General features: G+C 39.6%; 1 protein-coding gene across 2 annotated transcripts; it reads left to right on the plus strand.

Moving 5' to 3' along the window:
• Positions 1-1,457: 1,457 nt before the first annotated feature.
• srl (sarcalumenin) lies at positions 1,458-15,508 on the plus strand. 2 transcript variants are annotated; one of them, XM_072369141.1, is made up of 7 exons: positions 1,458-1,525; positions 8,736-8,828; positions 9,465-9,560; positions 10,432-10,467; positions 13,464-13,580; positions 13,913-14,146; positions 14,240-15,508. In XM_072369141.1, exons 1-7 carry the CDS (start codon positions 1,465-1,467, stop codon positions 15,049-15,051), a joined length of 1,449 nt encoding a protein of 482 aa, XP_072225242.1. In that variant the 5' UTR covers positions 1,458-1,464; the 3' UTR covers positions 15,052-15,508. The 2 variants fall into 2 exon arrangements, with proteins under 2 accessions (XP_072225242.1, XP_072225243.1); XM_072369142.1 differs by lacking the exon at positions 10,432-10,467.
• The last annotated feature ends 627 nt before the right edge of the window (positions 15,509-16,135 follow it).

Below are 16,135 nucleotides of genomic sequence, written 5' to 3' on the forward strand. Positions count from 1 at the left end.
CTGAGGAAAAGTGGAAAACCGTCCTATAGTCAGACTTCGGAAATCATAGATGCTAGATTCTCCAGACTAAAGAGTAGTGAGCCCACCTGAAATTGTTATCAAATCACAAATGCTTACAACTTTTAAATTTATAAAGTTAATGCTGAACAATATACAAGTTTTGGAGCAACATGCTGAGACCCAGACAAGGTCTGTCTTGTGGACAGTTGTGCCTCAGTAAGACTTTCCAGACCTCACTCTGTACTTGAAGACAGTGTGATAGTGTAATCTGGGATAGGAATTATTAATTAAAAAGAATACACCATAATTATCTCTCTACGGTTAATGTTTGCATTACTGTTTTTCAGCTAATTTCTCTTTTGTCTCTTCTTAAATAATTAAAAAATGTTGAGCCCAACCACATAAACACATTGATCCTCCATCAATGCACAAATTACATGGGCGAAGCTCTGAAAACTGAATTTAGTGTCCTTACTTTTATGCAGTTTCTGCATAGCTGAATGAATGGAAGGTCTGTCTCACTCTGTCTTTATTCTAAGCCAACATGATCCCAGTGTTTATCAAATAAAAATTCATGTTGACTAGAATTCATAAGAGCTAATCAAAAGCACTGATTCTCATACTTAAATAATCTTGCAGCCATCCACTTTCCTCTGCCCATGAAGCTCCAAAGGATTAAGGCATTTTTATGCTTCGAAATAAACATGCTGTAGTGTTTCAACACGCTTCCCAAGTCATTTTGGATGGCCATGGTTGGGTAAGAAATTTGTGCCATATTTGGGGATTAACTTACAGTTGAGATGTTGATTCCCAAGGAATTGTGCAATTTTACTCGCTAGTCTGAGTCTGCTTGAGTGTGATAAAGCAGTAATCCGCCCAGTGTTCAGCTGTGTGAGGGATTCTAGGCTGAGTCAGGGGTCTCTATGCTCCTGACTCTCCTCAGCTCTCTCACTCCTGCTTCTCCACTCTTTCAACTTTTCGCTTTCACTGTCATTTTATCATCATTCTTTGCAAGACAAAGCAACCACACAAGCTTCTTGAAAATCTTCTTTTGTAATTTGGTAAAAGTTGCAAGTCTGATTTACTTTTAGAATTCTTTAGAGGAAGGCAATGTTCCTCCTCTACCTGTTTGACCAACGAAAGCGCAGGTTAACATAATGCTGTAGTTTGACAATTCTGAAGTCTGCTGATGATTATATGAGAGGGATAATATAATTTTAGTGACTTTCTCAGAAGGATAGAGCCAGGTCTTGCATGGATGATGAGGCTATCTAAAAAGGACAGCCAGCTGCTTGCACATTTAGAGTCTTTGTAGCATACTTGTAACACCTCTGACACACAGACTTCAGCCTCTTCACCAGTTGGCCCTCTCTTTGCTCCGCCTCTTCTTTCTGCATGCACTTTAACCTTCCTGCCTTGGTATATATAGTCTGTGTGACTATCAGAGTTCTCCTGGCAGCCATCATGAAGGGTACAGTCTCGATCTGCTGTTTTCTCACCCTGCTGCTTTTGCAGGCCACAGCAGGTAAGACTCCGATGCATTTTGGTGAAACATTCTGTTTTATACAAGGTAGTACACTGTTGGCATGACATATGATTGCGTCCAAGCACTGCTGATGAATGAAATTGTGATGGTGTATAAATTTAGAGGCATATTTAACGATGGTTTAAGGAATCCTGCAAAAGCTGAGCGCTCTGTTAGCTTTACTATACAAAGATCAAAGACTTTTAGAGATTTGAAACATGATCAGGAATGAACCATCATGTGGTTTTGCACCAGCCAAGGATAATCAGAAACGTTATTCTGCTTTTTACCAAACTAGACTATTTTAAATCTGTCCTAATTTCAGTTGAACAGCTGACAGCCGTCACAAATCACAGATTTAGCTGACTCCTTTACTTCGATTTATTGGTTGAGAAACAAAGATCCTGCTTTAAAAACGGTTACTTTTTATGTATGAGCAATTGTCTTCTTTCACATTTTGGTGAGTTTCTAAGAGAGGGACATTCTGGAGTAGTCAAAGCTGTTGAGCCTGGCCTGACAGCATGTCAGCTGTCATAAGGCATGGCACCAGCTGATGGAAAGTCTTAGTCCAACTAAGGAGAGTAGGACGACCATGTGGGAGCTTGAATGGACACAGTCTTTTCTACAATAACTGAAATTGTCTCTTCGCTTTGTTTTTTTTATTTGATCTGCTACAAGCTCAGGAGTTGCTCATTGGGGGCAGCATTTTTTCAAATAACAAGAGATAAGATCATAAGAATAGATATAATAATTAAAGAATTAGAACTGTCACATAGAAGCTATTGAGTTTAATGTAATTGTGAACCGCTCAACCATGACTACCCCCAGATTACCCATTCTAAAAATGCAGACTGGTCTCTGGGTCTGCGTTCGTTCAGATATTGTTACCCTTGTCTGTCACCCCTGCCCGTCCTTGGGGTGGCGTTCAGCTCCACAGTCCGCAACCAGGCTTCTGTCAGGTGTCTAAGATTGGAAGGCCTCCTGAAACCTAACACTGTTCACTACAGTTCCTCCCTCCCTCCAATCAACCCCCACTCTTCCCTCCCAGCTTCATGGTCCGCTTTAGATATGCTGCACAGCTGCTGTCACTCTGCACTGTCACAATCGCAATTTATTCCCAGCAGTTGGCCTTTTAGGGACATGCATTCTCCAGGCAGGAGGGGCCAGGCTGTGGATGCTGCTCATGAGCCCTTCTTCAAGCCTGTGCAGGTGTCTTTTGGGTGCATATTGCATAATGTGTATTGAATCTTCTTTTTCAATCTTCTTCTTCAGGGTGCACAAGTTTTAATTGAATACCTCAAGAATATAGAAACCCAACGAGAATAACGAAGTCCTTGCCACTGCTTCTGTAACTGTTAGTGTTATTGATTGGTTCAACAGCTGTCAGGAAAGTGAATCAGCTAAATGGGACCGGAAATGTTAATTCCCCTCTGAATCAATGTGGAATTGATTTACAATCATTTAATAATAGGTTGTCTAATATCCCCAGAGTTTTCAAGTTTTCTTGTCCAATATGTTAAATCCAAAGTAATCCAACTGAGGGCGAAGCACATGCTACATGTTGACGTGATCATTTAGAGACTATGAAAATTCAGGAGTCATGTCAGGAGTCAGAGCCAGATCATCCCCAGCATGCATTACATAAACCCAAAGTTTAGGTTGTACAGACATGATTAGGGAGTTTTAATTTTCAGGAATGTCATGCTTTCCTCTTTGGGGTGCTTGGACACCACTGATCTTGCATTTATCAGAGTGAGCAAACCCTCAGGTTTTTTTTTCAAAATGAAAGATTCAGATTGCTTTTTCAGATAACTCGTCTGACTCTCCTAACATTTAGTTTACACTGTATTGCACTTGTCAAATCGATTTATTTGTTTTAATGACAAAGCTAGCATGTTTGGTGGTGTGAAACATTTAATTTATATAAAACGGCCCACCTGGCTCCTTGATGCTGCCCAGGTTAATTTACTGATAGTAGTAAAGTACAGACGCTTGAATTCCAGTGCTAGCCATGTCTCGTATAAATGCCACTGACTGATCTAGTAAGGACTAACGCTATGTTCAGTGTCCAGTTTCAAATGTTGGGTTTAAATGTTAAAGGGGCTAAACAACACTACTAGCACGATAAAAATCTGTCAAAGCCACTACTCTAAAAACGTATTTTGTTCAACTGAAAGTAAATAGTGACACTTTTGCCTCTTTCGAGTTATGGTTACGTTTTTACTGGTCTTTATAGGAAGAGGTAATATTATCCATTCTCAGGCCCCAGCACTGTTGGCTGCCTCGCTTTGCAGAAGGAGACACTGAAAGTAAAAGAAGTCTCCATGTTATTCCCACTACGGGCATGTGGCATGTCTGGGGATCCCAACACTTGTAGTAGTAGAGGGGACACACCAGTCTTGCTCAAGGCTAGCCCTCCCAGTCCCAAGGACACCTGACACACAAGTGGAACAGGGATAGAGACATCAGATCAACACCTAAGTGTAAAGTTCCTTTGCTCTCATGTCTTTTTTTTAGCGTGTCTGCTTCTAAGTGACCTCTCAGAGGACTAAGAGAAAGTCATTGATGGTATATGTTTATCACGGTAGAACAAAGTAAGCAATTAGTTCTAAAATTGTTCCCTTGTCTGAATATACATGTGGCAGTATCGGAGACTAAATTGAAATTGGGTCTAAGTTACAATTATTGCGACAAGAAATGTATTAATGAAATGTTGTTTCATTTGCAATGAATGAGTGTTATATTTTATACATACATTGACTGTCCTGATACAGGACCTCTAACTCTGCAAGCCTGTGTATAAAAGTGTCAGCTCGATGGGATGTGGATGTCTCTGAGTCTCCACACTGACTGACAGTCTAAACCTCAAAATAGGCAGCAGTCGTTCTGCCTCCTCCTCTGTCCATCCTCTGACCCATTGTAGGGCTATTTCTGACTGTGGGGGAGCACTGGCTTCACAAGCTGTGCCACCTGTTGCCATCTGTGACGTCTTCCCACCACTGCCTGCACACACCCTGCTCATTGCCCTCACACCTCTGCCACCTCACGCAAAATAATGTGCATTTGCTCTGCACTGTATTATCAGTTCTTGGCTTTTACTGAAACATTGGCTTTTATTTCTCACGATGATGTTCAAGAAATCCTTAGTGGTTTAATTCAAATAACAACAAAAGGTTATTTACCACTAAATCCAGTGTTTTTAAATTTGAATGAAGTCAATGCGTCTTTCCAGTGAAACCTTTTGGCTGAGTTGCCTGAATCCCCCAGTGATCAAGACAAATCCTCCAACTGGTGGTTTCAGCCCTGCTGCCCTCATCATATTCAGTTTAATTGAATTTACCCTCCCTGTGCTGCAAGCGGAACCTGATCCTGGGGTTGCACACATATAGACATACTTAATATAAACAGTGTAAATGCACAAGACTGGAGATGCATTCCAGCACACACATGCATGAGGGCATAACACATGTCAGGATAGAAAAACAAAACCATTTCTTCAGCGTGCAATTTCACCATGCAAGGTTTGCTGCTATCATTTGTTGAACTACAGTCAACTAATTTCTGTGTAGATTTTTGTGTGTGCACAGACTCACACATGCTGTTGTTGATTGCCAATATTTTTTGATGACTGAACAGGCTCCAAAGGGTTTTAGTATGACTTACCCTGCTGCAGAGAAGCAATGGTAGGCTTAAATCTGCAACATTCCTACAGGATGTGCAGTCAGAATGTTTCTCCAAACTGAGGGAAGGTTGTGTGGCAACAAACCCATTGAAGACACAACCCTTAGGGCGCCCATGTTCAGCTCCCCTGGCGCCTGCAGGGTTAATTTTGAGCTCTGATCCAAGGCCCGCCATCCTCTGGCAACATTACCTCTCTGATCTTTTGCGGAGCTCTGATTCAGAGCCTCTATTGGAGATTGACTGGATTGGAAGGTGCTAACAAGTTCACAGCAGTTAGACCCACTCAAGAGTCTAGTGTTAAAAGACATGCCTCTTCTGAGCGATGAGGCAAGTTTCAGAAGCTTGAGTGAGCTTTGAAGGGTACAGTGTTAGGTTGATATACCATGGAGGATATGGGATCTGTCAAAAGCCACTTTAACCTGTAAGTGGGATCACCCTCAGCGTCCTCTGATAAGTGACTTTTCACTGTCAAAAAAAACTCCCTCTGTTTCATGGTATTATCACATTCTATCAAAGAAATTTGAAGTTATGTTTTGTCAGATTTTCTTTATTCCTTTCTGTGTTGTTTCTCTGTGACTCGGTTGGACATGCAGCCAACAAGGAAATTGCCTGTGTTGAAGCTTGAAATCATTGCCACAGATCATTGTTGTATGAGCTCAATAATTTGTCTTTTCAGACATGTCGCAATTATCTGAGTTAGAGATGACATAGCACTCAACTTAGCAATCATGGGTTTTCACAGATTTGAATATGACTCAGGCCCACCTTTAATTCTGGCCTCTAACCTTTTTTGTTTCTCCTCTTCTTGAACTGTACTGGTGGCAACATCGCACAGGCTTATTTTTAGTAGGTTGACTCGGAGAGAATCAACGCTGTTGTTCTTTAACCAGCTGCATGTCACTGCAGCCACACAGCAAAGGAGCAACTTCTGAGGTCTCAGTTAAAGCCTGAGGCCCATGTCATTGTTTTACGGTCTTTTCATTATAACATAGCAGTGGGTGTCCTTAAATGCTCCATTTGGATTGATGTACTATGAGGTGCTATCAAATATTTAATTGGTTGCAAATGTTGGCTCCATGTTTCTTGAATGAAAACACTTTTATCAAGCTCATATCATTACATTGAAAGTTTTATATCTAAATGACCCATAGTTCTTTAAGTTTGCTTTCTACATGTAAACAAACAGACTGTCATGATTTTACTTGTCATTTGATGCACTGTTGGTATTGACCAAAGTAATGTGTCATTCTGACTCTTGGCCAAAAACACTAGAAGTCACAACCCACATGGCCTGTGGCTTTCCCCCAGCCTATGGTGTAGGATATCACAGCCGTGCACCCCCCTGAGATGGGGGTGTCTTCTCACACTGATTTGCTGTTTATTATCAGGTGGAGCAAACAATGTCAGAGCAGTTTTGATTTAAATTTCAATGAGCACGTTGACTTTTTATAAGCTATTCTGACACCAGAGAGTGTGATAATGGATATTATGTTTAAAGGAATATTTAAGACTCTTTGTGGATTCATCAGTACGCCCATAAATTGTGCCAACATCCATGTGAAAAAGCATACCCTGCAATTAAGCAAGTGGCAGAGCATGTGTTTTAAATTGGCTTATTCTGTATGTTGGACTTGTTCCAGACTATAACAGCCTTACTGAGGGAAACTGTATCTAACAGACACTGTACGTGCAATGACCAAAGTTTTATCCCTGTGGACAAAGAATTGTGTCGGCTGCATGTCTCCTTGAAAAGGAATCTTTGGGACGAGTATTATATAAATGCCCTGATACCTTAGTTTTGCCATTCTGATCCTCCTTGTAGAGTTATGATACAGGAAATGGGGGGGTCATGTGATGCAATGCTAAACTTTTTTTTTATCACGTTTTAAGAGTAAATTGGAGATGTATCTCTGAGATAGGTTAATATGCTTTCAGTGCCCGTAATTTTGGCTCTGCTGACAGGCAGCATGTGTATAGTTATAAAACAGCATTTTGATCATGGTGTGTGCTTTCCTCAATATAATTTGCAATTCAGAAACTGCAGTTTATAATCTCACAGCACCAACTTCTTTACTCTATGCTGTAAATGCCTTACAAATTGTAATAAATTCCTTACAAATTCAAAGATGGATTGAACACTAAGACTCATAACCTTCCAGGGCATAGAAGTGTGAACAAGGAAGACATCCCAGTAGCTCCTATATATATCTCAAAGCTGTTGCAAGTTTGTCTGTTGCAGTGTTGAGTTGGTGACGTTACAGTGGGCGTGTTCTGAGACCTGGGCACACAAGGATAGGCTCTGTAAGTCTGTGATTGGTGGGTAAATATAGATGAGAAAAGACGGAGGATTGCACATCATTGTCTCATTAAAATTACTGAAGGGGACACTCAGTCCAGCTCTGAGTCCTCCTCTTTATGAAGCTGGGGAAGTCCCTATTTCTGTCTGACTTATCTTCGGTGTTGTTATAAAGCCAATGGTGATGCCAAACGCACGTCTCTGTTTATTTTCAGAGTTTGCTTTCTAAATTAAGAGCTGATTGTACTAACAGCTGTGATCTAAGTAATCCGAGCTGTTCAGAAATGGACGTGACTGGTGAGCAAATATGATCTTTCAGATTCTCTGCTTGCTCTACCTCTACCTCTTCCTCATGCTAATGACACGCACACATACACACACACACACACACACACATATATATATATATACATACATACATGTATATACAACAAATAACATGACATCTCACTGAATGTAACCTTTTTATCCTGATAAATAGTCAATTATTTAAGTAATCTGTCAAATATCTCATTAAAATATATCTACTGATACTGAAATAATTACTAATTGACAAGACCAGACATAGCTGGGACATCTCAGATGGGTTACAGTACAATCCACCTCACTTACCATAAGGTTGGAGGGTCAATCCCAAGCATCTCCTTTAAATGTTGCCATGTCATTGAGCATTACATCCCGAAATATTTGCTCTGTATGTAGGGGGAAAACCGGTGAGCCTTTCTGGAGATGCACCAAACGTGTTTAGCTACCTTTCACAAAGCTAAAATTGCCTTGGTTTTAACTTAAATCTTCAAAAATGAATTAATTTGTTTTGTATGTATATACAAGAAAACTTGTATAAATATACGTATGACATCACTATCTTAAAATTGACACAGCTTGATTGTTCAAGTAAGGAGAGGTTAGATGACATTATTCCTAAAGCCTTCATGTTCAAACCACAGAATTAAAGAACTTAGGATAAAGAATAAAGATGAGTTATTGATTGGTATTTTCCCTTTCTCCTTGCGATCTGCAAGCCTTTGTCGTAAAGAACCGATGTTGGTATCCAACACAAAACTGAATGTCACACTTTAACTGCAACTTATGGTGATATAGTATTGAAAAAGGATGTATTAATTGATATGCATTCAGAATTTGCAGATGTTTTGAACATGCATGTCTGGATGCCATCCGTCACAGCATTCAGGTTTTGAGCCAGGTTTTATTCTGTTGATGTTGTTTTCACAGAAGAGGAAGATTTCACCAACGTCCTCAGAGACAGATCTCACATTGATGAGACATTGCGACTTGCAACTGAAGAAAAAGCAGGAGATTATGCAGGTGAGGGGCAACAAGGATTCAATTATTGTTGACTTTGTCGGGTAAGTTTGTACATTTATTACATGTGTTACCTCCATTGAGCACGTCAAAAAGCTAACCCCCTTGATATCAATTAAATTTGCACATTCCTATTAAGACCTTTTTAATCCAGTCTGTTTCACTGAATCAGGTCAGTTTGTCATCATTGAGGGTACAATAAATTTTGAATTATACCTGCAATATTTAAAGATTATTGTCAGAATATCTACCTGTAAAGCAGCCCTTAATAACAAGGGGTCATGCAACAAGAAAACAACCCTACTCAGGTCATTATATCAAATAGTGAAAAAATAAAGTCAGTGTTTTAGAATAGCCAAGTCTAATTCTAATCAATGTGATATCAATGTTTCATTCACAATGGTTTCTCTTTCTCTACTTTCATGACTTGTGTGAAAACATTCTGTTTTAGATTAATATGATTGAAATGAAGAAAAACTAAAATCTTAATTATTCCCAACCACAGTATAATCTGTTGTTGAAATTCTGCAGTTTATTCATATGAAACTTGCGTCACTGGGTTCCAAGTGGATGTTGATGACATGATCAGTGTTTCTAATATCTTTATTTTTCTTTCTACTCTATCGTCTTGTCTTCCAGCGGCTGTACAAAATTTGCGGAAGATCTATCATACATCCATCAAGCCGATGGAGCAGGCCTACAAATACAATGAGCTGAGGCAGCATGAGATCTCAGGTATCCCAGAGGCTTTGGCTGTGTGGGATTTTCCTCACTTTGTTTTGTCGTGTGGCTTTTTATATTTTTTTTATTAATTTTTGTGCTGCACTCGTATCAGATTTATTCATTCGTTTGTAATCATGCATCATCTTTACATTGTTAACTGATACATAACAGTTTTTTTTTCAATTTCTCTGGGTTTTCATTTCAGCAGTTAGTTACTCTTTAAGAGTAACAAGTAACAACCAGGCATTAGTTATAGATTCAAGATTCAAGAAGTTTTATTTATCCCAAGGAAATATAGGTTATAGTATAGGTTATAGTATATATATATATATATATGTAGTATAGAATAGGTATATTAAGCACACTAATCTATCTTCATCCTTCTGCTGATTTCTCTTGAAATACATTTTTGTTATGTCAGAGTTAAATCTCTGCACTGTGCACTTGTTTCTTCACCGTAGTCGCAACACTGAACTGCACAACACAAACCCTTTCTTCCCACTGTAAAATAAAACTCGCCCCCTTGTGGCTTTTGAGGCTTGACTTGCATGCAAGCAAATTCTACTCATATCGTGTCTCTCAATGAACATTTACTTTTTGTAAATGAAGGTAAAGTCATGTCATCACCTAACTACATGGACACACTCCAGCCCTCTGCTGACAGACATATTTGACTAATTGTAGGTCAAATATGTGACCATAAATTCCAGCCATGATTTCCAACCTATTCATGTACATTGATACTCTACCCCCTCCTGTTGCTTGTTGAGACCTCACTCCCTCACTGACCTCTCCTTCACCTCCTGTTCCCTTCACTTCTCTGTGTTCCACCCTCTCCTGCCCCCCCTACATCCCCATTCCCTCCACTCCCCTCATCTAACAGCGTACCCCGGACGATCCCTGGGGGACTCAGCCACAGGTGGGTGTGGGCAGGGCTTAGCTGTGCATGGCACTACCTGAAGTGCTAAGCCCCTTCCTTTCACCCTTCATTTTTCTTCATAAATTTATTCTCTTTGTTGATCAAAAATTGAAACCATGCATCACTTTGGGTGACACACAATAAACTAGAACATCCTGGACTGGCTTGTCATCAAACAATCAATCCACAGAAAGCTGTAATTTGGTACCTTATGTAAATCTAAAGGGGCGAAATGTAAACTCAATTAAATGCAAAATATAAATATACTATTTGTGGCTCAGGCTTATTAGGCTGTAATGTTGGTAATGTTTAACAAGCACTTTATGCATAGTATTTACAGAGTAAATACTATTTAAGTATAAAACTATGGAGGGGGTTGCATGTGCAGCTTTGGCTTTAGAAAAGGACACACGGGTCTGAGGAGGGGACACTGGTGGAAAAGGGTGGTCAGTGTTCAGCTAGGAGTGAAATCATTTTGACTTAGTTCTTTATTTTAAATGATCTTAAAGGCCAATAGTTTAGGAATGATCTTTTTTTTCACATTGTTCTTTTACAATAATCCCTTGTGGTTTACATTAATTTAACCTCAAATCTCAACAAGTTGAGACAATATGGAAAATGCCAATGAAAAATTTACTTTTTTTTTCATTGCAAACACTATGACTCTGAGATATTTCATGTTTTGTCTCAGCAATCTAATTCAATTTGTTGATTTCTAATTTCAAGCCTACAACACAATAAAAAAAAGGTCTGACTAAGGACTTTTTTTAATGGAGAGGTAGTAATAATGTTTAAAAAAACAAACAAAAAAGTTCCAACAGGTGATGTAAACTGCTTTTATACCACATCATGATTACAACCCCATAATCATGATGTGGTACAAAGCAGTATCCATGGAAGGCTGAGTCTAGCACGAGCAAATATGGACAAATGATCTCTAGCTTGTCAACAAATGTGTGAAAAAAGTCACTGAACTACATTCCTTAAAGAATGATTGGAAGGGACAGGCATAATGCTTATCCTGTATCGTGCATACACTGATCTCTCAGATAGCACAGTGCCAAAGGCTAATATAACAAAACTGGCAAGGGATTACTATTGGAAAACCTTTGTCAAGCGCTACAATATGAAACTATATTCATAAATCCTACTTCTACAAACTGTATAAACTGCCAGAGGCAGTGTCGACTCCTCTGACCTATGACACATGGGATGTACCATCACTTAGCATCACGCAATGAAATTGTGTAATGTGGTGAAAACAATGAGATTTCCATATCTTTTCTTTTTCTAAGAATTGGATACTATGTGCTTGGGGCTAAAGACAAAAAGGACTATCCAGATTTATCAGCGACAAGTCCAACAACCAGTTCTGTGATAATCTGGGGCTCAGTGCCCTTGATAACGCTTCTTTAAACTTCTATGTTGGTGGCATTAATGCAGAAAAGATAAGTGAGACTTCAGAAAAAGAATGCATTACAAAGGCATTACTTGAGAGGAACTGAACGGGTCTGGCCTGCCTGCAATCCTGGCAGAGATGATGCTGGACATTTTGAAAGGAAAACTGTAACGATGAAAACACCATACCACTATAAACCTTATGCTTTGTTGGGAGGAAGAATGGGACAATATAACATGTAAAACATTTCATTGCTTGGTGTCTCCAATGCCAGAACATATTTTAATTCTAATACAAAGTTGTAAAAGCATTACTCAGCATTACATGACTGATTTTTTTTTTAATTTGCTTTCTTGTGATGCCCATATCATCTAAACATTCTCTGATTTGGAATTGTATAACAGAATTTGGTGCCCTACCACCCCTACACCATGTCCACTCACAACACACGTGGCAGGCAGCTTACTATGAGACACCAGGCTTGATCTGAAAGCATGGCCCTGTTGGGTTGTGAGACATGGCTGAAATATTTTGTTGAATTTTGTTTTGATTTTCTGCGACTAACACCGTAACAGCTTCAAGAGTTCTTTGCCAATAGTATGTTTGTTTCCATTCTTTTTGTAAGTCATACAATGTTTGCGTTTGTGCACAGGGTTGGAAGTAACAGTGCTACTCTTTGATGTCCATTAAATATTTAGTGGAAACCCACTTCTGAAAAAGTTTACTCACTGTTTGAAATATTGATGAACCTACTGCAATGACTTACAAGTCATTTCTTCCATTAACATAGTTAGTATTAATTATTAATACCACATATCAAATGTTGAAACTGAGAAATGTGACTTTTTTTTAAAAAATTCTTATCTTATTTGTAATTTAACTCCAGCAGCGTGTTTCACAGGGGCATGTCAATGGTGTGCATCATTACTTCTCACACTGTGATTTTTACAGAACTGTAGAGACAAGATGGATGTTTTGAAAAACTTATTCTCTTTGTTCTTGTTTCATAATTATGATTTTAGGAGCTTAACAAGTCAGAGGTTCATTTATTGTATTTTGTACTTTGTAGAGGGCAAAAAGTGTTCAGTGGATAATTGATTGCAGGTTAACTGGACTCTTACTACGGAGCCTTGTTGCTATAATACATACAGAATGTGGCTTAGCATGTCCTTCTTAAGTTCTTTCCTTGTAAAAAAGAATGTCTGGATGGCAGGATTGTTGCCCCCAAACCTGGATGCAACAATAAACTGTGATGAAATCCTCATATTCTTTGTGATTTTCATATTGAGAATGATTATTCTTTTAAAAAAGTGAATGTTATCAGTAACAATGTAGATTTGCAAATCATTGCATTCTGCTTTAATATACATTTGATAGAGTGGCCAAACCTTTGGAAAAAGGACCATTCCCATTAACAAACATGGAATACCTTTTGGGTTGAATGATGACTTGTTTAAAGGCACAAATACCTTAGCAATGTATTTTTAAAGTTTTTTCAATTTTCCTCAAATGTGGGGTGAACTTAAAAGGTTATTCCTCTATCATTCATCCAACTCTTCTGAGATTTTAATAATTGTTGTACCACCTTACCCACCAGATGGAGAGATTACCTCTAAACCAATGGTGCTGTTCCTTGGACCCTGGAGTGTAGGAAAGTCCTCCATGATCAATTACCTCCTGGGCTTGCATGACAACCCCTATCAGCTTTACACAGGTATGATGCACTGCTTTCCCTTTTAGAATAAGAAAAAAAGAACGTTGCATCTTTAAACCTTCTTAATTTTGAAATATGCAGCATCATTTGACAAGCAGATGATGTTTCAAAATGTTAACAGGTGGGTAAATGCAATAATAACATTGTGTTGATGAATTGTGAAGACACAAACACTGAGGTTTGGTTGATCCATGACATCTTATCGTAGCTAAACAGTGATTCAGGTCTCTGCTTTATTTTACCATTTCTGTGGCATGTCCAAATGTCTGACCAATACTTTCACCCCTCTCTGTACCATTCATGCTTATCTCTACCTTTCTGTGTGACTCCAGGAGCTGAGCCCACTACCTCTGAGTTTACTGTTATAATGCACGGGGAGAAGATCCGCTCTGTTGAGGGTATTGTTATGGCAGCAGACAGCTCTCGCTCCTTCTCTCCCCTGGAAAAGTTTGGTCAAAACTTCCTTGAAAAGCTGATTGGTATTGAGATGCCTCACAAACTGCTGGAACGTGTGACATTTGTGGACACGCCAGGAATCATTGAGAATCGCAAGCAGCAGGAGAGAGGTAAAGGAGATTTAGTCCCTTTTTCCTGCATTACAGATACCCCAAAGACAACAAAAGGCTTGTTTGTAACACTTCTTTTTTTCTTGCATCTAGGTTATCCTTTCAATGATGTTTGCCAGTGGTTCATTGATCGTGCAGATCTGATCTTTGTGGTTTTTGACCCCACCAAGCTGGATGTTGGCCTAGAGCTGGAGATGCTGTTCCGGCAATTGAAGGGTCGTGAGTCACAGATCCGCATCATCCTAAACAAAGCTGACAACCTGGCCACCCAGGACTTAATGAGAGTCTATGGAGCACTCTTTTGGAGCTTAGCTCCCCTCATCAATGTGACTGAACCCCCTCGTGTCTATGTCAGCTCCTTCTGGCCATATGATTATGCAGCTGACACCAGCCGTGAGCTATTCAAGAGAGAGGAGATCTCCCTCCTGGAAGATCTTAACCAGGTGATTGAAAACCGTATGGAGAACAAGATTGCCTTCATCCGCCAGCATGGCATCCGTGTACGCATCCATGCTCTGCTGGTAGACCGCTATGTCCAGACTTTTAAAGAGAAGATGAGCTTCTTCAGTGACCCCGAATTAGTCTTCAAGGAGATTGTGGACGACCCAGACAAGTTCTATATTTTCAAGTCCATCCTAGCCAAGACCAATGTTAGTAAGTTTGACCTGCCAAACCGAGATGCTTACCGTGACTTCTTTGGCATCAACCCTGTCGCCAACTTTAAGCCCCTGTCAACTCAGTGCTCCTACATTGGAGGTTGCCTGCTGGAGAAGATTGAGAAGGCCATCACCAATGAGCTGCCTGGTCTTCTGAGCAGCATTAACTCTGGCAAGCAGCCTGGCCTGTCGTCCTGCGAGGCAACCGGCTGTGGTGAGAAGCCAAAGAATCGCTACCGAAAGAACTGAGGAACATAAAATAACTTGTGTGGAGGAAGTAAGGAGACAGAGGAGGTGGAGAGAAGGGGTCTGGTGGAAACCAACCCTGCTTTCATGAGAACGCTTGTATTGTTGAGAAGAGAAGATTAATGTTTGTTTATTTCCTCAGGAGAATAAGGAAAGGGGCATCAGGGGACAGTGAGAATAATGCAGATAGTGGGAGGGAGGGGTCATTGTTTGATAAGGCAGCTTAAGGACACAAGTGCTGAAGAAATGAGTACATGCCACTGTTCACAGAGTTTTGTTAAAACACACCCTCCTCTCTCCCTTGCACAACCACATTGGACTGTCTGGGACTGTGAGATTGGGGAACTATAAATGTAAAAAAAAAGCAAGATGAAATAAAAAAGGCAAATCCTCAGACTTAAAATAGTCAAATACCAGCTCCCTTGTATGTGAATAAAACAGGTAAAAGTGGAAACAGAAATCTGTGTTGTAAAGTTATGTACCACAGCAGGTCAATTCCACAAGCTTCAGAAGTTGTTTTTGAAGTAGTCTTTTTGTGGGTGCTATACAAAGCCTTTGTGTTTGGCTGATCATTCAAATCTCTGCTTTTAAAATAGACCATCGTTGCATGGTAGATATCACATGTTATTTATCAGATGCATGGGTTTTTCTTCTAACAAACAAGCAAACTTTCCACTTACAGTGTTTCTGACACTTACTATGCAACAAATTAGGCCTTTTTCCTCTTAGTTTTGTATGCTCATCAGTCTTGGTTGTTGACAACCTGTGAATTAAGCAGAGGTCGGGGTTCAAGGGTCAGAGCCTACAGAGAGGAGAGGGCATGTTCATTCTGCTTCACTTCTTAACTGTTCTTACTGTATTTGAGTCTATAGATTTGCCAGTCTTTGGTAGAAATTCAATACTGTGTTAAAAAATGATTATTTCTTTCAGTGGTAAGCTTTTTTTCTTTAGCTGAGAGATCATAAAAGAAACTCAATGAATGATGCATATGAGCTATAGGTTTCTTTATCCATTTATTCTGCCATTTCTTCTGCAGGTTAGAAAGACGTTATTGATTTTTGTTTGTGTAACTTTCCAAATGGGCTGT

This window comes from Leuresthes tenuis, unplaced genomic scaffold (genome assembly GCF_036924035.1).
Source record: "Leuresthes tenuis unplaced genomic scaffold, fLeuTen1.0.hap1 SCAF_17, whole genome shotgun sequence".
In the NCBI taxonomy this organism is placed as follows: Eukaryota; Metazoa; Chordata; class Actinopteri; order Atheriniformes; family Atherinopsidae; genus Leuresthes; species Leuresthes tenuis.